The sequence below is a fragment of the Microtus oregoni genome, unplaced genomic scaffold (genome assembly GCF_018167655.1).
Source record: "Microtus oregoni isolate MIOR12 unplaced genomic scaffold, Mior012 000047F_ref0000412, whole genome shotgun sequence".
In the NCBI taxonomy this organism is placed as follows: Eukaryota; Metazoa; Chordata; class Mammalia; order Rodentia; family Cricetidae; genus Microtus; species Microtus oregoni.
The window spans coordinates 12,630,362-12,654,572 of NW_024543221.1; the positions used below are offsets into that span (position 1 = coordinate 12,630,362).

The 24,211-nt window shown below is 41.6% G+C and overlaps 1 protein-coding gene, 1 non-coding gene and 1 pseudogene across 2 annotated transcripts in view; all 3 read left to right on the forward strand.

Annotated features, from left to right (window-relative positions):
* Positions 1-24,211, forward strand: part of Ush2a (usherin) — a 669,744-nt gene that overhangs the window by 477,576 nt on the left and 167,957 nt on the right. Inside the window, 4 exon segments of the mRNA XM_041635252.1 lie at positions 942-1,054; positions 18,915-19,049; positions 19,051-19,111; positions 21,663-21,831. Of these exon segments, the coding sequence (XP_041491186.1) occupies positions 942-1,054; positions 18,915-19,049; positions 19,051-19,111; positions 21,663-21,831 (478 nt within the window).
* Positions 1,707-1,814, forward strand: LOC121435951. The gene has a single exon (XR_005972631.1). It is a non-coding gene; the product is annotated as a U6 spliceosomal RNA (small nuclear RNA).
* LOC121435962 lies at positions 3,436-3,642 on the forward strand (annotated as a pseudogene).

The following is a 24,211-nucleotide window of genomic DNA, read 5'->3' on the forward strand; positions in this document are numbered from 1 at the left end:
GAACACTTGCTGCTCTTTCAGAGGACTGAGATCTCATTCCCAGTTCTCACATCAGGTGGCTCACACCCACACAGAACTCCAATTCCGGGGATCTGACACCCCTCCTCACATCCACGGGCACCAGCAAGCACATGAAACACTTCTGATGACACACACACATTTTTAAAATAAATCTTTTATAAAAAGAAATACAGCCGAGTTTACCCTTAAATGCTATGTGTGGTGGCTGGTCCACCAGATATCTCCTGTGTATCCGCTGCTCTCCTCCCAGCCAGCGGATACACTCCTTTGGGTTACTGGTGTTTGATGGGTCCCATTTCCAATCCTAAATTCTTCCACCCTCTCAGTTTTTATTCTAACTAGGTGGCAGAATTAAAGGGAGGAGTGATGATCGCCTGCTTGATTAAGGGGACAATACTATTGCTGCTGGAACAAATGGATATAAAATAGCTCGGCCCTATTGGGAGGCTTTCCTGGGCTTCATTTTTCTCCCATTAGACATTAGCATTTGGGCGATTTGTTGCAAAGTGTCAAGACTTCCAGGAGATATCATCATTACAGCACATGGTTATAGATCTGGAGAGCGCTATGCAAGGATAACCTATTAGGCTTGTGAATCACCACCTAAGCACCTCCATCCTTTGACTACTCTGAATAGATTAATAAGCCCTTCTCTTTGTGAATGGTCAGAACTGGAGACCAAACATCGCCATGTTAATCACTAAATCAATTGTCCTGAGTCCTGAGCCCAATTCTGTATTCTGTTCTGAGTTCATCCCACTGGATTCAATTCAAATCAAAAAGAAGAATATTTCCTAAGCCCCTTGAGGCTATAGCAGACTTGAAGAGATTCATATGAAGAAGGGGAAGGTGGATTCAGTCTGTTGCCGGTCTGTTTTGAAGATGATTATATTTATTCCTTTCCAAACTAATCTTTGCAGGTGGAAGTCTGTACAAAAGATGCCTGCACGAAAAGCAATGGAACCCAAGTCAGCACTGCGGAAGATACTCCAAGTGACATTTCAATACCTATAATCTATGATATTACTTCAAGGTACCCAGCTTTTTATCAGTCAATCTAAACAACTTTGATCATAAGAAATGGAAGCAAATATCAAAGAAATCAGTTTAGCCATGACAATCTCACTTAAAGGCTGCTGTAAGTATGGATGCATATCAAATTTCTTATATTTCTCGGGTAATCTACCTGCATACCAGAAGCATTAAAACCTGATTTCCTGATTCCATATCTCTTGCCTAGTCATCTATTAACAGATATCTGAATGTAAGAATTTGAATGCGAGAGGGCCTCTTTATTTGAATGTGTCCTTTAGTGCATTCTTTTGTGAAGCAAAATTCTGATTTTAACTAGAATGACCACTTTATAACTGAATCTCTTTGAAAATATTTGATTTCTCTATCTCAGATTGCCCTAAAGCTAAAAATAGGTCTCAGATAAATAGAGCAAACAGTATTTGGATAGCTGCTAACAATTTTATCAGAGTTTTAATAGAATCCCTTTCTTTACCCTTTCCTTGCTCAGAAATTACCAGAGGTTGAAAGTGAGGCCTTTAATAATTCAGATTTGGGGCTGGAGACATGGCTCTATAAATTCAAGGCCAACCTGGTCTGCAAAGCAAATTTCAGGAGAGCAAGGGCAACATAATAAGGCTCTTTATCAACAAATAAACTAAAAGTTAGAATAAGTGCTTGCTTTGGCAGCATATATATTAGAATTGTAATGATACAGAGACTATTAGCATGGCCTCTGCACAAGGAAAACACTCAAAAATAGTAATAATAACCCAGTGTTAGCAGTAATAAAGCTTAATGTCAGATTTATTTATAGGCTATCATTGGTGTTTTTGATTTTAGCCATTCTGACAGGTGTAAGATGGTATCTCAAAGTTGTTTTGATTTGCATTTCCCTGATCACTAAGGAGGTTGGACATGACCTTAAGTGTCCTTTGGCTATTTGAACTTCTTCTGTTGAGAATTCTCTGTTCAGTTCAGTAACCCATTTTTAATTGGGTTAATTAGAACTTTAATGTCTAGTTTCTTGAGTTCTTTATATATTTTGGAGATCAGGCCTTTGTCTGATGTAGGGTTGGTGAAGATCTTTTCCCATTCAGTAGGATGCCTTCCTGTCTTAATGACAGTGTCCTTTGCTTTACAGAAGCTTCTCAGTTTCAGGAGGTCCCATTTATTCAATGTTGCTCTTATTGTCTGTGCTACTGGGGTGATACATAGGAGGTGGTCTCCTGTGCCCATGTGTTGCAGACTACTTCCCACTTCCTCTTCTATCAGGTTCAGTGTGGTCGGATTTATATTGAGGTATTTAATCCAGTTGGACTTCAGTTTTATGCATGGTGATAGATATGGATCTATTTTCATTCTTCTACAGGTTGACATCCAGTTATGCCAGCATCATTTGTTGAAGATGTTCTCTTTCTTCTATTGTATATTTTTACTTCCTTTGTCAAAAATGAGGTGTTCATAGGTTTGTGGGTTAATATCCGGGTCTTTAATTCGATTCCATTGGTCGACGTCTCTGTTTTTTATGCCAATACCAAGCTGTTTTCATTACTGTAGCTCTGTAATAGAGTTTGAAATCAGGGATGGTAATGCCTCCAGAAGTTCCTTTAGACAGAGACCCGCATCAGAACAAGAACTGAGCTCCCAAGGTCCAGTTGAAGAACAGAAAAAGGGAGAAGATGAGCAAGGTAGTCAGGACCACAAGGGGTTGGTCCACCCATTGAGGCAGTATGCCTGTTCTAATGGGAGCTCACCAAATACAGCTGGACCGGGACTGAAGGAGCATGCTATCAAACCGGACTCTCTGATGGTGGCTGACAATGGGGGATGACTGAGAAGCCATTGATAAAGGCACTGGGACTTGTTTTTACTGCATGCACTGGCTTTGGGGGACCCTTGTCTATTTGGATGCACAGCTTTCTAGGCCTGGATGTAGGGTGGAGGGCCTTGGACTTCCCACAGGGCAGGGTTCCCTGCCCTCTCTCAAGCAGGGAGGGGGAGGGAGAAGGGGGAATGGGAAGCTGAGAGCTAGGAGGGGAATGGGAGGAGGGGAGGAAGTATAAATTTTTTAATGGAAAAAAAAGAACTCCACAAAAGAGGGTTTCCACAAAATACACTTCAGAGTACTTTTTACTCCTCTTTTCAAAAGTGAGCATATTTATCCACAAATCATCTGCTGGAAAATAAACTCTGTTGATTGAAAATCAAATAAATAAATAAATAAATAAATAAATAAGTTCTCTCATCACTCAAAAAAAGAAGATTTATTTATTATGTATATAGTGTTCTGCCTGCAGGTATGCCTGCACACCAGGAGAAGGCACCAGATCTTGTTATAGATAGTTGCGAACCACCATGTGGTTGCTGAGAATTGAACTCAGGACCTCTGGAAGAGCAGCCATTGCTTCTTGGACTTTTGGTTAAGATCAAGTGTAGTATCTGTTCTTGTCAGTTTGGTTGTGTCTTATACAGAACAGAAGACTTGCATTTCAGTGGATTTGGCTTGTACACTTGGTATTAAACACAAGAACTCCACTTTACCTAAGCTTAGGAGTTGCTTCTCTACTACATAGGAATTCAAGACCATCTTAGGCTATGTGAGATCTTGACTAGAGATGGGAAGGAAAAAAAATCTCCTAAAATAAGTATTATATTCCTCCTATTCTTCTTCTTCTAGAACATTTGTCTGATTATATTTTGAATTTATGACCATGCTAATTAAACTGATGGGTGGGACAAGTTCGTGTTAGTTTTATTTCGTGTTGTTTTATAATAAGTATTTCGTAGTTCCAACTCGATTTATTGCAGTGACTATTTTTTTCTACTGAAAATGTAAGGATGCCGTGAAAAGTGTATATAAACATACTTTAGGGGGCACTTTTGAATTTTCTGCTGAATTTACCAATATGCCTGCCAGATCCCCAGCACGGTGTACTGCTGATTGTTCCAGATGCATAGTGCCCTGTGAAAACATACAGCCTGGTCTTCTGTTTCAGCTTCCTAAAGCTTGTTTTGGCTTTTCTTTTCCCTTACTTTTCCATATAGATTTTGGAAACAGTTTATTAATATCTACAAAATTCTCTGTGGTTTTAATTAGGACTGCATTGACTCTGTGAGTCACTTGGAGCAGAATTTGTGTCTCAATAGTATCTAATCTTTCATGTATTAGGCACAATAAATTGCTTTTGTGCTTGATACATTTATCTCATCAACATTTGATAGAGCTCAATACACAGTAGTAAAAGTATTTTATTAGATTTGTACCTAATTGTTTCCTTTTAGGGGTACAATTATTAATGTTCCTTTAAGTAAATTAAAATTTAATTGTTTGTTATTGGCGTGTAGAAAGACCATTGATTTTGATATAATAAAACTCAGCTCAGCAACCTTGCTAAATTTATTATGAGTCTTGGGCACTTTGTTGTAGATTGCTGAATTCTACATGGATCTACAGAACAAACTTAAGGGCACTTTCAGCCCTTTACCGTTAGTGAGGATGTTTGTCACCTATGAAGTTTAAAGAGAAAACCTTTTATTGGGTTGAAGAATTATCTTTTAGTTCTCATTTTCTGACATTTATTATAAATATGTCACATGGTTTCCTACATCTTATATTTTTGGATGATTAATTATGTGTTGATTTAAAAGCTATGAACTAGTCTACTCTCTCTGGGTAAGCCCTGCATGGTTGCCATGTGGTCTCCTCTTTACATGTTGCTGGGAGCTGCTTGCTGTAATCTGCAGGTGCATCCACCTATCCTCATAGAACTGCTTCCACTCTGCCTTTTCTTCTAGCAAAGCCTTTACCATGTTTGACCTTGACCATCACGCTGATTCCGTCGCTATATAAGGATAGCCACTCCTTTCTTTACTTTGTAGACAAATTGGATAAAACATGTTTTATGTATTTCTTAAATGTTGGTCGAATTCACCAATAAAACCCACTTTTACCTGTAATTTTCCTTGGAGAAAGACCTTTAACTTGGAATGCAATTTCCTTAATCATTTGGAGTTTTTCTAGATGTTTCCTTTCAGCTGAGCTTTTTGATTTTAATCTTGAATATGCAAAGTTGGTCCTTTTCAAACCACTTGACAGCATTATGAGCAGAATGCCATTTCCAGTGTACCTATTGATTGATTTCCTTCCATGGTAGAATCTAAGAGGTCTTTAATTTAGTAGATTTAAAAAAAAAATGCCTCTTGATTTTATTGATGTTTTTCTGGGTTTTTTTTTCCAGTTCTTTGAGAATTTCATACAATGTATTTTGATCATAGTCAACCCCCTCCTCAAACTTCCCAGATTCACTCGCTTTCCTACCCACCCAACTTTGGGCCCAAGCTGTTCCATGCCAATGTATTCGGTAGAGTAGCTTTCTACTAAGACATGGTTGGCCTACTGGAGGCCACACCCCTTAAGAAAACTGATTCTCCTCATCCTGGTAGCTCTCTTTGCCAATGGTTCATCAGCTTGAGCTCGGACTTCATGCTTCCCTCTTCACGCTAAGAATTTATTGATTGGAGCTTGAGCAGGTCTCGTGCATGCTGGCACCGCCACTGTGGGCTCCTCTGTCTAAGCAGCCTGCTCTGTTTAGAGAATGCTGTTTCCTTTAGGCAGTCAGTCAGCCGCTGTCTCTGGGCCCTACATCTCTCCAACCCCTCTTCCACAGCAGTCCCTGAGTCTTGGGCAGGGGCTGGAGGAGTGACAGATGTCATGTAGAACTTAGTGCTCCATGGTCTCTTCTCTACAGTTTGACAGTTTGTGGTCTCTGTGCTGAGCGCTGTCTCCTGCTACACTATACACTACACTCTTTGTAGGAGTGAGGCTGTGAAAATGGCCACCCTACAGAAAGCAATCTTACAGATTCAACACAGTTCCTATCAATCCCAACACAATTCTCCATAGAGAAATTGAAAAGGATAATGTTAAATTTCTCTTCGAAAAAAAAACCAAAAAACAAAAAACAAGGCTGGCCCAAACATCCCTGAACAATTCAAAATGAAAACCACCTGCTGCAGGTAACACCATCCCGATTTCAAGTTAGACCACAGAGCTGTAGTAATGATAAAGGAGAAAAACAGGGTAACTGACTTAAAAACATGCACCTGGATCGAAAAACTAGCCTTGAGGACTGCAGCTAAGCACATGAACCTATTGACAACTGATTTTTGACAGAGGCCAAATATACAGACCAGAGAAAAGATGACATCTTCAAGAGGTGATGCTGGCCAAATGGGAAAGAGCTGAGCCTTATCTCTCACCCTGCATGAAACTCAACTCCAAGTGTGCCACGCCCCTCAGCCTAAGACCTGATATTCTCATTTTTAACAGAGGTAGGAAGAAGGGAATCCATGTAAATTTGCTGACACAGGAGAGGATGTTGTGAACAGGACCCCTACAGCTCAGGCATCTAGAGCGACCGATGAATGGGAGCTCATGGAGCCTCCAGTCCACCTGTACAGCAAAGCACCGCCATCCGCGTGCAGAGGCAGCCTGCAGAGTGGGAAAGAATCCTCACTGATTTCTTAAATATTACTTTCTGTTTGCTACTCCAGATAATTCTGCTCTTTACTGCTTTCCTCTTCCGTCTTGCCTTCGTGTTTCCTCAGAGAGTAGCTAACTTTGCTGGTGTAAGATGTAGTCGAAAGCCCATGGCTTTGAGTTTTCCTCTGAGCCCGGATTTAGGTGGCACATGTCGTGAAATGTTGCATTCTCATTTGTTCAAAATACTTTTTACTAACTGTTGAACCTTCTTGGCCTATAGATTATTCACAGGGAATTGACTTAATTCACAAATATTTAGAATTTTCTCAGATACTTTGTATGGGATTTTCAGTTCATTTTTCATATGTTCTAGGGACATGGGTTTGTGATTTTCACTTCTCTTGCATTAGCTAAGGTTTGCTTCAGGGCACAGAACAGAGTCCATCTTGAAGAGCATGAGTGTGTGCTTTGGTCAGTGTGTTTATAAACATCATGTGGAGGAGGCTGAGTCATGGAGATGTGTGGATTATCTATAAACTTATTGACCCGCTGAGTTGCTCTGCCAATTATTGGCAGAGAAGAGCTGATGTCTCTACATGTAATCTGTGGATGAATCTATTGCTTCTTTAGGTGTATGTAGGGAAACTCCTGGAAAGAAGCTGCACAGTATAGTGACCTTTCTATAAGGCTGTCAACTGATTGGAACGTCAGTGAACTCTGGGCACATGGGAACAGGGAGTGTGGGGTAATCTATGTGTTCTCAGCTCATGGCCACACATTTGGCTCTAAAAATAAGCTACCACCTCTATTTTTTGAGGTGAGAGATGGGGACAAGTACGTCATTTTTGCCTTATGCATTTGATGTGCTGTTACCAAGTACATATGTGCACATTGCCGTTTAAGGACATGATAAACTGACCCTACACTCAGTGTGTAATCTATCCCTTACCAGTTCTCATAATTTCCTTATTCTTATGTCTGTATTGCCTGATGTTTATATAACCACCCCAGATTTCATTCGCATCGCTTTGAATGACGGGATTGTTTCCTGGGATCATTTTTAAATACTAGGCTGTGGTAGGGCAACTTTGTCCATAGCCTCAGAAGATGAATCTCTCCTACCTGTGTTTGGCCGCTGGCTAGGAGTAGGGTGAATTATTTTCTGTCTCTTTGTCAGTAAGTTAGCCTCCAGTTTGTTTTCCTCAAGTTTTGCAGGGTTTCTTCACCTCTGTCGAATGCACACACTCCTCCATGGCTTCCTCACGACTTGGCTGGACTATAGGAGAAGGGCTCACGTGCTGAAGAGTTTCCTTGTGTGTGTGGCACAGATGGGGACATGCCACTTGGAGCTGATTCTGAGCTTGTATGACTTTGCTTCTGAAATTAAGGTGTCTTCCATCTTTTCCAGCTTTCTAGTCTCTTGCATTCCCTATCCTGGACCTTTGGCTAAAATGTTATTTTTCTCTGGGGCCTTGTGTCTTCCAGATGCTTCACAGCACAGCTGAAGCTACTTTGGAGGTGATGAGGAGGAAAAGGAAATATAGAAAACAGCAAGGATTCTCCGCTCCCTTATTTATTCTCTGGACTGCAGGGCTCCTTTTTCTGGTTCCTCAGAAGAGAAAAATGAGCTGTCTGGGTCTTTCTGATTCCCATTTGGCCGAAGTCATGGTACTTCCCTCTGACAAGCTCCATCCTTCGTGCAGGGCCAAGAAGAAAAGGACAGGAGCAAAGCAGAATGGGACTTTGCCCCCACACACTCTATATCTCCCCCTCTGCACACTCTGGCCAAAACGATGGGAGAAGATTGCCAGTCTCTCGGGTTTCACTTTCACTGTTCCACCCTGGGGCTCCCCCCGGGTTAAATGTGGAAGGGAGTTGAGATGGGTGAGGCACCCTCTGACAACCGTTCTTCATGACTTAACGCATTTCATGGTGCCCCTGCCATGGTTCCGTCCCAGAGTCCCCAGCCAGTGCTGTGCGCAGGCTTTCCCACTGTGCTATTTGAGAGAGAATGGCTATAGCAGCCTTACTCCACGGTGGTCAGCACAGGATGCTCACACACACACACGCAGCAGATTTTTCTTTATTGCAATGCCTTTGGCTGATTTATTTTTGCTTCTTTCCCCCTTTCAGTCAGAGATCTAACAAAAAAAAAAAAGAATTGATAGACACCATTCTCAACCAAATGTTGGCATGTAAAATCTTTCTTTTCTTAAAATGAGCCATGATGGCACAGTAGCAGATCCCAAAGGCAGGGCTGCAAGGAGTGGGCACGGGCTCCGAAGCCATCAGTGCAAGGGTACCAGCACCAGAGCAGCGAGCCTCCTGTGTGCATGGCATTGTCTGTGTGGCTTCACTAAACATCTGACAGTGAATGCTTGTGAATTATGTTTCTGGGTGGTTAAAATATCTTTTATGTTAGTGATATGTAAAAATCAAATGTGAAATTCAACCAGAAAAATATCAGTAGATTGACTTTACTTCCAGAACATTGCCAATGACTTGGCTTCTTATAAAGCATACATTTTCAATGGGTTTTTTTTTATGTTTATTCTTTGATAAAATGCAATGTCAGCAAAATTTGTTATACTCTAAACATGTAGCTATCACATGAGCCTGTTTGATTGGTGCCTGGAGTGCATCAGCTCATCCTTGTCTTTGACCTTAACTTAGGCCCAGATTTTGACTACATCATCTGCAGCGCGAGCTCTTGTCATATCCCCCACGCTCCATGTAACCCAGAGGTGCACACGCATGCAGAAAGAGATAAGGACCATTGTGGTTTCAGGATATGTCCCTTCAGAAACAGACTGTTTCCATCTCGCATGTTCCCTTCCTGTCATCTTACCATCAGCTGCTCCGGTGTCCCCAAAGAATACTAACTACTGATCGATACCCCAGACATGTCTGGCCATGGCCTACACGTGCCCTGGGTAGTTCATTTATTTGCCTTGGTGGATTTGCTAGAGTGGAATTTAATCAATAGCTTATTCATTAATTCTGGTCCTTGAGACTGTAGTGATGATGCTGGGCAAAGAGGACAGGCTGGCTCCTGCTTTGATTGAAATATGACAAACCCTCCAACCGACAGCCTCACTGGGTGCTGGAATGCTCGCAAGCTTGCGTCTGCTGTCTCCATAAAACAAAAGCTGAGAGAAACATATGGAAGAGGTTTCATCCTGTCCTGCCAGAGCTCCGAAGCCTATGGTTTCCAGGCATGGAGCCCCAGGGAAAGTCAAGAGAGAGTCCTGATTGAGTCTGTTATGGCCTTTAATTGAGACCGCATTGGTTTGGGGCTGAATTACTGATGCAGCGTCTGAGGTATAAAGTCCTTGGAATGCTTACAAAATAATTGCTTTCAAGTTTGCCTGGAGAGACTGAATGGTGCCCATAATATTTTTATAAAGCAACATTTCAGAAATCGTTGTGATGGAAGCATGATAGGTTGGAATCTTCCAAAGGATAGTTAAACCACGAGTATTGTGCATAAAGCCCGGTGTATTTTCAAATGACTTAACTCAGAGCTGAGTCTGGTACTAGAGGTCAGAGCCTCCAGGTAACAAATTTCTCCTTTCTTTACCTATGTTTGAGGAGAAACTGAGGAGCTCCTAAGTTTTAATACTGTATCATTAGATGTCAGAGTCTCTCCTCTATCAGATATTTTTTCTCTCTCTCTGATCTTTTCAGTTACTAGAGCCTGTGCTGAAGGTAGTACTTTATGATTTCATAAACATATATGTGATATGTATTACACTGATGTTTTCATTTATTTCAATAAGGAAACTATCAGGCTGTAACATTCAACCTATTAAATTGTGTTTCCATCACATATCCCGTAAGCCAGTGGTTCTCACCCTTTCTAATGCTGTGACCCCTTAATACAGTTCCTCATGTTGTCGTGACCCCTACCCCAACATTAATCATTGTTATTTCCTAAATAGTTTTGCTACTGTTATGAATCATGTAAATATTTTTGAAGATAGAGGCTTGCCAAAGGGGTCACATCCCACAGGCTGAGAACCAGTGCTCTAAATTCCCTAGCTTGCTAATATGTTCAGTTGGAAATTACTTTTCATTAGACCTGGAATTTCTTTTGGAATCTTGAGAAAGTATGGGGAAGGCTTTTCGCACAGAAGATCTTCTGTAGGCTCAATACTGTGGCAGAACTCCGTGTCCTGTGACCTCAGTGGCTTTCAAAACCTACTCCAGAAGCTCTGTCACCACTATGTGTCGGTGCCCTCTTCTCCTTCCCAAATGCCCCCGATTTCTCCACATCGCATAGCCTGCACAGAAGCAATGCAGTCACTAAGGTGGCCTTGGTACCTCCAGCCCTTCCTCCTCATTCACCAGGGCCTGTAGATTCTCCCTCTTCCTAGCTCTCTGAAACCTTTTCTTGGATTCCTTTGCAAGCACACTCATTAACTCTGGGTGTCATCAACAGAAAGGTGTGCTCCCTACACAGAGAATGTGAACTCTCTCAGCATTTCAGCTGCGACGCCTCCATGGCCCCTGACCCAGGTGTGTCCCTGAACTATGCCCATACATCCCATTGCCTGATGATTTTCTCTTGTGAAGTCTCTTGTCACTTCTGTAACCTGGAACCAAAAGTTAATTCTCGCCATTCTGATCATCTTTTCCTGTAAACACACCACCATCCCATACATTAAAGTTCATATAGGTGACCATTTTCATCTATTTAATTTTTATTGAGTTGTTATTATGCACATAATGTTTTTGAATCTGGTCCGCCCCACTGTTTCCTCTCCTCCAGTGACTCCCCTACCCTTCCTATTCCCTCCACTATCACTTTTTTCTCCAAACTTCATTGTCAGTCTCTTTTTTAAAACCTCCTAAATCTACGTAGTATTGCCTCTATGTGCATTCATAGAACCTTCCAGTAGTATGAAAGCTGTCCAGGAAGAATAAAACTCCAGGTCAGTACCAGCTCAACTTCCTGTGACTCAAGTATGTGATGTCTTCAGCAATAAGTCCATATCACCAAGTTCTAAAAGTAACCAAGAGCAATGGCAATAGCCTATCATGGCAGAGGGGGCCTATGAGACCCCATGGCAAACAATTTGAAAATAGGTACCCTGTATTTGACAGGGGGTTTTGTTAACCTATGTGTCCAGGAGAAGCACACCCTCCCCCATTGTAGGGTACCTCCACTTAAACTCCCTTTTAAATTATGTTATCAGTTTGTTCTGGGCAGTGGAGGGTGAGCATGCACCTGCCACAGCACACATGCTGAGGGCAAAGCACAGCTTGCCAGAGCCAGCCCTCTTTTCTAGCGTGTGAGCTGCAGAAATCAAATCCAGGTTGGTGGAGATTTCACCTGCTCAGCCACATTGTGGGCCTGACTTGGTTATTTTTAACACCAAGGTCATTAACCATCAAGGTCAGACGACTTCCGTCTGAGCCAGTTTTCCATCCATGGTCTTCCCCGTGTCTGCTGCCATCATCCTTACCCTGTTTCCACTATGTCAGTTTATAGAACTGTAAAATGCCCAAAGTCAGTTAGATGTAGAGAAGAGAAACTTTCAGTGGACCCCTTTACCACTTCAGATATCATTTTCTTATGACTTTCAAATTATTTCTAGTTAAAGAGTCTCATTTTGGTAATTAATTTTCATGACCACCTATTATAAGATTCATTCCATAACTAGCAAAATGTTAAGCTCATGTTTACCCAAATCTTCTAATATTTCACAGGCCTACACCTGATTGCCTGATCATAACTTGTATTTCTCCTCCTCTTTGATCTTTGTTACCAATTACTCTTTATGCAATGTGCTTCCTCCTATGTTACTCACTGGCTGCCACCAGTGGTCATCATGGACCTCTGGGTGTCAAACAGAGCTCTCTTGAACAAGCATGCTTCCCTTGGAAAGTCCCCAAGGGGATCTTCACGTAACCAAATTCCCTGATGTGGGATATCTCTGCCGCAAATGGTTTTGAATCATGCTCAACTCACAAGGCTGCCATCCTGGGTTAAGTTCCTTAAAGACAGCCGAGCCTTGCATCTTGTAGTCAACCACTTGGCTCTGGAACTTGCCCATCTCTATCATGATAAACAACATAGTGTTGCCTACTCTTCATCATCAGCGCAGAGTCCCTGTGCTCCATCCCTGCCGAGCACCACACTCTAACAGAGAGGTAGGCTTCATCTCCATGATAAATTGCCAAGTCAGAGTCCTCTATCAGACAGCCCCAAGACCTCCTAGCCAAACTTCACTGGAGAGATAGCAGATTGGACTTAGCTACTTCCATCCTTCAGCCGCAAACCACAAGAAGCAGCCGTTGCCAGTTTCTCTGTTTTCACGTTCTCTGCATGATGTACTTGGGACCTGTTTCCAGAACCTACGGAATGTGTGTGGGAGGGTAAATAGCTTCCCTTTCCTATCTTGGCTCGGAAATCTCCAGTGGTTATCCAACACACTCAAAATCAAATCCAAATTTATCTTCCTAGCTTATGAAATCCCACACAGTTGGCAAGCTCCACCCCAGCCACACAGCAGGCCCTGTGTCTTATTTTCTACCATTCTGTCTCCTGCTCAGTGCAGTCCAGGGCTACTGGATTCTTTGACCTCCTTTTCCACAAGTCGGGCACATGGATACAACCTGGCTCACGCATTGGCTCCCTCACTTTGGTTCACCCTTATTTTGTGTTTCTGCACGGAAGAGCCAGGCCTCCTCAGCCCATGACTTGAGGTATTAGCAATCCTCACATTGTTTAATGCTCCTCTCCCTCCAGCAAAATGTAAGTTTAATGATCAACGGGACATTACCTGTCTCCTCCAATGATAAAGATAGAATGACGCCTGCTTTTGCATTGGGTAGTTAATAAGTATTCATTAAAGTCTGGGCTTTGGAGCACTCCCCAGATTCTATTTATTTGGATTAGTTAGGATGATGGACTGGTGGGGTCCTCAGAACTTCTCAGAACCTTGATGCTGCCTTTGAAGTTACTCTCAAACAGATAAACTCATCACATGACAATCACCTCTGCAGCCATAACTGCAGTTCCTAAATGAGGAAATGTCAACTTGACTGGCTGGGACACCGCTGATGCCCATTCGCGCCCTTTGCCATCCCTGATTCCAGCCGCTCTATTCAGCCTGGCTATCACCTCTAAGGGGATACTTGTTTTTAGGAGTAATAATCCTGCACTCTCAGGCTGCCCAGCATGGTGTTGGGAAGACTCCATACCTCTCTTTTTACGTTAAAACATGTGTCTGGTGATTGGTAGATGTGATCTGCCCATCAGAGTGGACTCATTGCTGGCCTGATCGTCTACGTGCTGAGTGTCCCTACTGCCCTTCTCCTTCTCCTGTGTGGTCCATCCCAGAATTCTCTCTGCTATCTTCACCATCTAGTTACGTTTATATCTGTGTCCCCCATGATGCCGTCTTTGAGTGGCCTTGATTATTTGTTTTTAAAAATGAAAACACTTGTCAAGCAATGGTGGCACAGGACTTTAATCCCAGTACTCAGGAGGCAGAGGCAGGTGGATCTCTGTCAGTTCAAAACTAGCCTGGTCTACAGAGTTTCAGGATAGCCAGGGCTATATAGAAAAACCATGTCTTGAAAGAATTAAAATGCAAACACTTGACTTTGTTATTTCACAATTCACGTGGTATGTGTTTATGTTTCATTTGTCTTTTTCTTCCTTCATTTGATGCAGTTCTTAATAAACATCCCAATAGGTACTTGAATATTCAAAAAATTGAATATTATTGAATATTTAAGTTCAATCAAAATACTCAAAAACCTCTCAAAAATCAAAAGTTAACATTTCATCAAAAATATTTTTTGTTTTATATTTAAAGTATTCTCACCATTTTTGATAACATGGTCTAGACTATTATTGAGGCATGTGAATACTGCATGATTGAGTAGCAAAACAATATCCACATTTTGTTAAGACCTATCTTAGAATAATCAGAAATCCAGAGCTGCTTGATCTGTAGCAGTTTAGTCTGAGGTCTTGGAAGCACAAGAGTTTTCCCCTTGTGGCTTAAATAAGCATTTTGACAAATGGGGATAAAATATTAGAATAATAAAGTGTCTCTGTGAGACCTAACTCCTCATACAGCATCCTGACTTACAATGTAAAGATAAGAAATTGTATGCCCACTGCTTTCTAGCTTCCATGTTAGCAGAAGTGACAGCTTTTTATAAGGCTAGATATAGCATTATGCACTATAGCATAAATAGAATAATAATTATCAAATGACAGAATTTTAAAAAAATGTCCAACTGGAATGTCTGACCCCCTGTGATTTGTGTTCTCACATGTATGTGCCCATGGTGGCTTTTATGAGAAACTATTAAAGATACTGTAATCGTATTCCCAGACCTGTCAGTCCCTTGACTGTCACTTAAAGTAGTGTTCTAGGGCTAGGAGATAGATCAGCTGGTAAAGTACTTATTGTATAAGCAGGAAGACATAAGTTATATTATCAGCACCCACATAAAGAGCCAGGCATGGTAGCCATGGGGTTTGCTGGCCAGCCAGCATAGCCTAGTCAGCAAGCCTCGGGCCCAGTGACATACCATGCCACGAAATGAAGGTAAGCAGTTTCCGAGGAGATGACAACTGAGGTTGACCTCTGGTCTCTACATATACATGTACACATGTGCATGTCCACCCCCAATCACATGCAGAGGGCATAGTGAGGGCTATAATTCATTTAGGCATTGAATATGCATATAATATCTGTAGAAGGTCGAGTTGATTTGGAAGCTGGATGTCTGGATAACCAGCAATGGCTGCAATTAGCCCGTGAAGCCCTCGAATGGTGGCGTTAGTTTCCTCTCTGCAGGCACACTGCAGGATGTGCTGTACGTATGCTTTCTAGAAAATGAAACAATAATTTCATCAGCCTATTATAATGTCAAGGTTTATCTTGACTGCTACCTCCTCAGATAGATGTTTGCGCTTAATTGGATTTCTGAAAGTGATATCACTGAGAATGTTGATCAGATCCAAAAGGAAAAATAATTTAAAATAATAGTATACAGTGACAGAAAAATAATGCTCCCATGTAAGTCACTGTGAAACTCTGATGGAGAGGGATAAGACTTAACATTTGTGCCGGGCGATGGTGACACACATCTTTAATCCCAGCACTCGGGAGGCAGAGGCAGGCAGATCTCTGAGTTTGAGGCCAGCCTGGTCTACAGAGTGAGTTCCAGAACAGCCAGAGCTACACAGAGAAACTTTATCTTAAAAAAAAAAAAACTAAAAAAAAGAAAGAAAAGTAAGTAAATGGAGGGAGGGAGGGAGGGAGGGAGGGAGGGAGGAAAGGAAGGAAGGAAGGAAGGAAGGAAGGAAGGAAGGAGAGGCTTAATGTTGGGCCAGTGAAGTGGTTTAGTGGGTAAAAGTATTTGCTGACAAGCCTCATGACCTAATTTGATTCCCAGGACCCCACAAGGGAGGAGAAGAAATGTCCTCTGACCTCCACACATGTGCCATGAGACACATGTTCCCAACACAAACACAATCACATTAAAACAATGAGCAGAGACATTGGCCCTGGTTCATGCCTTGCTTTGCTTCATGTACTACTAGAGTATTCTCTGTGGGGAAAAGCACCCACAGTTGTTTGTGACCGGCTAAAAGTCCAGTCAGAGCCTCCAGAGTAGCAAAATGGGAATTAGTGTTCATGTCAGAATTCCAGTGTTTTCCAAAACAATGACCACAAAATAGACTAATCATTTTTATGTTTTATACAGGAGGCACAGCAGGCTATTCTATGCCCCCAAATATGTCATGTACCAGTGCATTATTTCAGTTTTTTTCAGTGTAGTTATATATTCTTTTTATTTATTATTATTTTTCTTTTTTAAATTTTTTTATTGAGCTACACATTTTTCTCTGTCCCCCTTTTCTCTCCCCTCTCCTTCTACTCTCTCCCATGATCCCCATGCTCCCAATTTACTCAGGAAATCTTGTCTTTTTTCTACTTCCCATGTAGATTAGATCCATGCATGTCTCTCTTAGGGTCCTCTTTGTTGTCTAGTTTCTCTGGGATTGTGAATTGTAGGCTGGTTTTTCTTTGCTTTATGTCTAAAAGCCACTTATGAGTGAGTACATATGATATTTGTCTTTCTGGGTCTGGGTTACCTAACTCAATATAATGTTTTCTAGATCTATTCATTTTCCTGCAAATATCAAGATGTCATTATTCTTTTCTGCTTTGTAGTACTGCATGTGTACCACATTTTCATTATCCATTCTTTGGTCAAGAGGTATTTATGTTGTTTCTAGGTTCTAGCTATAATACAACATTTCTTCATGATAAAGGTCTTGGAGAGAGAAGGGATACAAGGAACATATTTAAACATAACAAAAGCAATATTCAGCAAGCCAACAGCCAACATCAAACTAAATAGAGAGAAACTCCCAGAAACCACACTGAAATCAGGAACAAGACAAGGTTGTCCACTCTCTCCATATCTATTCAATATAGGACTTGAGGTTCTAGCTAGAGCAATAAGACAACAAAAGGAGATTAAGGGGATAGAAATCAGAAAAGAAGAAATCAAACTCTCACTATTTGCTGATGATGTGATAGTTTACATGAGTGACCCAAAAATTCTACCAAGGAACTTCTACAACTCATAAACACCTTCAGTACTTGTTTCTTTTCTAACTACTTTCTTCTTATTGAGAACCTGTAGACACCGCATACATAGGATCCAGGCAGATTCATAGTATTAATCTGATCATGGATCATTTTTCATTTGTTTTATGTTTTGAGATAACGTAGAAGGGCTTTAACTCACTGCTATCCTCCCTACTTCAGCTTGCCAGGTGCTGGGATTACAGATGGGAGTCACCAGGGCGCTCTGACTTCATTTCTTCTCTGTAGGCAGCTTTACTTTTCTGATCTCCTTCAGCACAAATAGAGTATTAACAACTCACTAAAAAAGCAGGAAATGTTGGTCAACTGTTACTTATTCTATTCCAGCCCCCAAAAGCCTGTATGTCTCTAAAACGGAGTGGTTCCTCAAATTTTAAAAAATCAAATGCTTTCTGTAAGGGTATTCATCTTAGGAATCGCCAGTTCCTAGACCTCAGACTACAAAGCACATATGAGCTGAAGAAACAAATCTACTTAGCAGTGGCTCAAATGCAGAGAAATATCAGATGCTCTTTGGAAGAAGTTAGTTAATGAGGAAGTCCCCTCTGTGTGCTGTGATTACCATTAATAAATAAAGAAACTGCCTTGGCCTGTTGATAGGGTATAACTTAGGTAGGCAGGGCAGACTGGACTGAATGCTGGGAGAAAGAGGATGGAGTCAGGGACGCCATGGATCCACCACTGGAGATAGATGTGCTGAAACTTTGCTGGTAGGCCATGACCTCGTGGTGATATACAGAGTAATAGAAATGGGTTAAATTAAGATGTAAGAGTTAGCCAATAAGAAACTAGAGCTAATGGGCCAAGCAGTGATTTAATTAATACAGTTTCTGTGTGATTATTTCAGTTCTGGGCAGCCAGGATGAACAAGCAGTTCCTTGCAACAGTTAGTGATATTGATGGTTTTCTCAATTTGGGAATTGATTTTGGCTGCGGGTTTAGGAACTAGCCATTGAGACTTACACAGTTAGATCCAGACAGAGATAGGTGATGTCATCGTCTCAGAGATCCCAACTTCTGTGCTGCTCTTTGGGATTCTTACAGACTTTCTTGAACCAGCACAGGTATTAATGAAGACATCTTATAGCAAAGAAGGGAGACATTGACAACCATGTCCAGGAAGCTAACACTGCCCATAGACTTCACAGTTGCCTTCCAGATACATCTTTGGTCAGCTGGATGATATGTCTCTCTTTGGTTTTGAAAAGGAGAGGATGCATAGAGAGGAGGTTCCATCTGCTATATTCCAGATTTTGTTGTTTACCAAGGTTTCTTCCTTGGTTTTTCTTCAGCAAACCCAGTAGACCATTGGTTCTCTTGACTCCTCACAGAGGCTTTTTTTTTCTTCTTGTCTTTGAAACTTCAAGTGAGAAACCACCAGACACCTACCATGTATTGTTCTCCCCAAACTAAAACAGTTTGGATTGAGTCTTGAAACAAGCTGTATAATAGTCGTGGATATGAGCATACAAGTACATTAGCATGTGCATCAGCATATATAAGCATGGTAATACACACTCCATGGGCAGGGAATTGCTCCTGAAGTCAGATCTTCTAACCAATCAGGAAGAGTGAGTGAGTAAGGTTGGTAGCAGTTGTGTTGTATGTTGTTTGTCAATGGGATTGGCTCTAGCCTGGAGTGGTGCAGCATACACATAATTATAATTATAAAACATATCTCTCACACACATGTACGTATATCCATGTATGTGTATTTACATGTATATGTATATTTTTGTCTGTTGCAGATCCCTTCAAATAAATTGGATGACACCAAGAAATCCAAATGGAATCATTCTCAGATATGACCTTTTATGGAAAACAAGGCATCCATGCTCTGAAACCCAGACATTAACAGAGAGGTTCCATGATGAGCTATGCAAGGGTCAAGTGTCAACACCCTGAAAATATCCGTGGGGATACTTGCTGTTCTCCAGGAACTAAGGTAGATCTTTTCACATGTACCAATGAAAGCCCAGGCTCCTTTCACCAAGTTGTTATGATAATTGATTTTCATATTACATTGTGAAGACCACATAGAGAAGAAAACATTCCTACCAAATTCCTACTGACCTCGTGAGCATCTTAGCTTTTAAATCTTCCATCATCTTCCAGAAAATATGGGTTTATTCAGATGCTAGGTACCCCCTCCATTAGTATCAAATTCAAGGACTAGAAATTTTCTTTTTTCTTTTTTTTTTTTTTTTTTTTTTTGGTTTTTCAAGACAGGGTTTCTCTGTGGTTTTGGAGCCTGTCCTGGAACTAGCTCTTGTAGACCAGGCTGGTCTCGAACTCACAGAGATCCGCCTGCCTCTGCCTCCCGAGTGCTGGGATTAAAGGCGTGTGCCACCACCGCCCGGCAAGGACTTGAAATTTTCACTGCACAAATCCATTCAGCTACAAACGGCTGTTTCTTCCCACAACTCTGATACATTGCCGTAAACAGGACTGCTCCTGGTGTGTCAGAACTATCTTAGAATTATGGTCATTTGTAGATTAATGTTCATATTAGTTGCTGTTTAGGGATCAGATCAATAATACAGCCAGACGGAGGGTTTTGTAAATGGCTTTTATTGACAAACAACACAGAAAACGACTTGATTTGAAGGTAAGATTTCATCTAATGAAATACCGTCCTATTTATCAGCAGCGTTGCACGTTTGATAACTAAGGTTCCTCCTCAATCCATAAGATCCACTAGAAAGGAACTCCGGAATTAATAAAGTGAATTTCCGGAGCCATGTGGATCGAAACACAAATTATTATGGCTGCCACTTGCTTAGTGGCAGTTACTATGTAGCAGATGCATAAAGCCAGCCACTTGCTTAGTAGTAGTTACTATGTAGGAGACACATAAAGCCAGGCACTTGGCAACCTTACAATTTCTGTATCTCTAAAATTACTGTGCTTTGATTTAATTGTGTGTGTGTAGTATATATACAAGTGTGCATATGTACATGGAAAATCATAATGGGGACTCCTTTTTAATATAAAAGACCTGCTAGTTAAAATGTAGAACTTTTAGAAAAAACAAATATATCTTGTCTAGTAATATTTTTTATACAGGTGGTTGATATTAAGTGCTTTTGATGAAAAGTATAGAAATTACTTCAAAAGCAGAAAAGGGTTCTCTTGGAACTCTTAAGCATGGTATGTAACTTTTCATATATTTTATGCAGAACACAGCATTGAAAGGAAGAGTCATCGAGTATGTACTTACAGTAAGACTGGCCTTAAATACTCATGGCTAATAGCTAAATCTGACTTAAAAAATGTGTTTCTGCTTGTTTAGGGATGCGGCCTGAGTGGCTGGGTGAGATAACTTTGTAGATGAAGGACTGAGTGGGTGGAGCTGTGAAGGACTTCTGTTTCAGTCATTGCTCTGAGGCAGCTTCCAAAGTGGAGGCATCATGGTGGGGGAGGGGTTCTCTGTAAACATTGTTGATTTTTCTGCCTCATGAAGTATCTCTCTAATCAAAGTGACTTCTATCCAGTCCAAATTCTCATCCACTTTCTAGCCACTGCTCAGTGTTTGATTTGTTTTATTTCTATTTATTTATTTTAAATATTTACTTATTTATTTATTATATATACAATATTCTGTCTGTGTGTGTGCCTGCAGGCCAGAAGAGGGCACCAGACCTCATTACAGATGGTTGTGAGCCACCATGTGGTTGCCGGGAATTGAACTCAGGACCTTTGGAAGAGCAGGCAATGCTCTTAACCTCTGAGCCATCTCTCCAGCCCTTGATTTGTTTTATACAGAGCATAAAGATACAAATACTTAACTGATTGTTCAAGCATATGATTTTTTTCTGAAGCTAGCTGCTTGCAGAAACACAGAGAAAATGACTTCCCAAGTTGGTTTCCATGTAAATTCTTTTTGTGATTGGAGTAGTCTGCAATATATATTTGCTGTGATATATATTTGCATAGGTGTATATATGTGTGTATATATACATATGTGCATATATGTATAGAGGGGAAAAAAGAGAGGGGGAGATTGCCTTAATGGGAAATTGGGGTCTATAAATAAATGATCATATACATTATAAGGAAAATTCAATCTATTTAATAAAAAGGATGAGCAGGAAGCAGTTTGCATGGGTGTGGTGTTTTCAAGTTAAGCAATCATTAGAAGAACGATATCTAGGTGAAGGAAATGGTTCATTTACAGCTTTAAGTATCTTTATACTGGAAGCACTGGCAGTCGAAAGGCAATTTACATTTTCATTTACATAATGTTATATCACAAAGCAAAGCTCAGTTGAGGAAGGCAAGGAAAGCTGCATTGTTTCGAGTGACGTTTATGGAATTTGTGTGATGCTGGAGAACACATTTTTGCAGTGGTGGGCAGTGTGGTCAGCTTTCAAGGCCTTTGGAGAGGTAACTATGCTCCAGGAGATGCAGCATTCGTAATCAGGTGCACATATTTACTGCAAACGTAAAATTGTCTATTTTTAAAATATTTCTTTAAAACTGATCCAAACTTTCAGGCTTGTTGTGATGGACTTCTCTATGACCCTCAGCCCAGAAAAAGCAGCAGTGAACAGAGACACATCACGGCGCTTCCAAATTCCACTGCAGTTTGTCGTAGGGGTCGAATCCTCAAGGCACGGCCAGATCACCAGTACTGTTCTGGGTATTATGCTAGAGTTCTCCCAGGTGAGTGTCTTCACCTGCAGCATTCAGAAGCTGAGGGAAGCTGAAAATGCAAGCCTGTGGTCCATTTCAGTAAACCATTTCAAGGACCTTCCCATCAAAACCTGAACCACAAGGACCTTCCCATCAACACCTGAACCACAAAGGCACAGCCAGAGATGTGCTTTAAATGTTATTTTCCAGCTTTGTTGAAAGGCAGCTAGAAGAAGTGAAAGACAGGTGTATCCGAGATTCTACTATCTCTGCTAGAGAGAGATGTATATGGAGCTCTCCTTAGCAGCGACTCCTCATCTCTCGTGGCTTTGTTTCACTATGCAGTCAACATTTCCTCAGCAAATCTATGAATCAGGAACTGTGATGGTTTATCTTCACTGTCAGCTTGGCTGGATTTGAAGTCACTTGGAAGACACAGGTTGGCAGCAGCTCTGAGGGTATTTCCAAGGAGCTTTCATGAGAAGAGAAAACCCCGAGCTGAGTGTGGGCAGCACCATCCCAGAGGCTGGAGTCCTAGACTGAAAAAAAGAGAAACCAAGGAAGCCAACTGAGCACTGAATGCTTCCCCTCTGCTCCACAATACCGATGCAATGTGAGCTCGCCCTGTCCCAGGCCTTCCCCACCCAAGGGAAAGAGTTCTCCCAGGTGAGTAGCCCCCATGAGCCACCATCACCCTTCCTAACTCAAGTTGCTCTATGATGTACTTTGTCACAGCTACGAGGGACGCAACAAGCAGCTGATGCACTGCCAAGCCATGCCGCTTTTCTCCACTCCCTCCATTGCTCCTTGGAGAACCACATGCCTCATTATTAAATGGGTTGTAGCTGGTTCAATTTACATGAGAGTTCCAAACTCCAGTCATTAATACTGTAAGCTAAGTAAACTAGACATTGTTCTCCAAATGTAAATGACATAAAACATTGCCCTGTAAATGTCATAAGGGAGGAGAACAGTGGCAGTCACAGATTATAAAGCGAAAGATCTCAGGCCTTGAATTTAAGGGTTTGAACAGAATCTCCATTACGGCCTAACTTAGCTGCAATTTCTAAGTAAGCCATGGGTTTAGAAGAGATCGCTAACACAACAAGATTGGTGTGTAGGCTGAGAACTCCAGAAGGGAGTGCTGTAGTATTTTCTCAAAAGCCATGCTCTTCCTGAAAACTTGACTACTCTTTCATCAAAGTGTGCTCGTGACGCTAGTCAGAGGGAGCTTTCACCTCCATGATAACAGAAACAAAACAGGAGGCAGAGGGGACGAACATCACAGGTAAAAACTGCCTTTGAAAGAGAAAGGAGGTTGCAGAGACGTGAACAGTGCTGCCTTTCAACAAATCAAAACACAAGCCTTTGGTCTGGTTGCTCGAGTGGCCTGGGTTTGGGTAACTTTCCGTTAGTCATGAGGTTGGAATTTATTTCTTTGCATGTGCCTATGCATGTGTGTGTGAGCCCACATGTACATGCATGTACAACTGCATACCTGCATGCATGTAATATGTAATAAGGCATATACAGAGCCCAGAAGAGTTGCCCAGCATCCTGACTGGCCTGTCACTCTCTACCTTTGCCTTATTCTGTTGAGACTGGGTCCGGCTGGTGGCTAGAAAACTACAGGGTTCCAGATTGGCACCGCCACACCCGGTTTCAAAGTTCTTCATTCTTGCTTGGCAAATGTTCTTACCCACTGAGCCCTCTTACCCCCGGGCAGTGTTCTTCTACCTGCCTTTTCCCTGGCTCATGTGGGTCAGCAACCAGCTTGTTTGGGTGACATCCTGGCATGGTCATTTTGTACCCATCAGAGTTTGCCCCCATATGAGTGGAGGGGAAACATGAGCTGATAATATATATGGCTGATGGGGAAGGAAGGAGCTTGACTTTTAGTGGCTGCCTGGGTGTGGATTAGGGCCCTCCAATCTGTCTGCCTCTTGTTCCCACTGTGGTTCCTGTCTACTTCATTCACATATGTTGACATATCTTTAAGGATCATTCTAGATCAATAGAACTTGTACTGCCCCTGGAGAAGCCCCTCTAATATAGATGTTTGTTTCCTGCCACCTAAACTTACCTCTGATATTGTCCTGTTTTGAAAGATTGGTTTGCTTATGTATAGGTGCCTATGTTAGTTTATGTTGCCATGTGTCCCATCTCTGAGAACTGGAGTCCCAGGAGGTTGTGAACATCTGAGATGGTTCTGGGAGCCAAATCCAGAGGCTCTGGAAGAATAGCAACCGTTCCTAACCACTGAGCCGTCCCTTCTGCCCCAGAACACTGGTGTCTTTCTTAAACACAGGGAAAAAAATGAATTTGGAAGAGAGAGGAAAGTGATTTTTCAGATGCCTGAAGAGAGCTGCGTGCTTTGAGATACTTAGCTGAGCATGAAGTTAGCACTGAA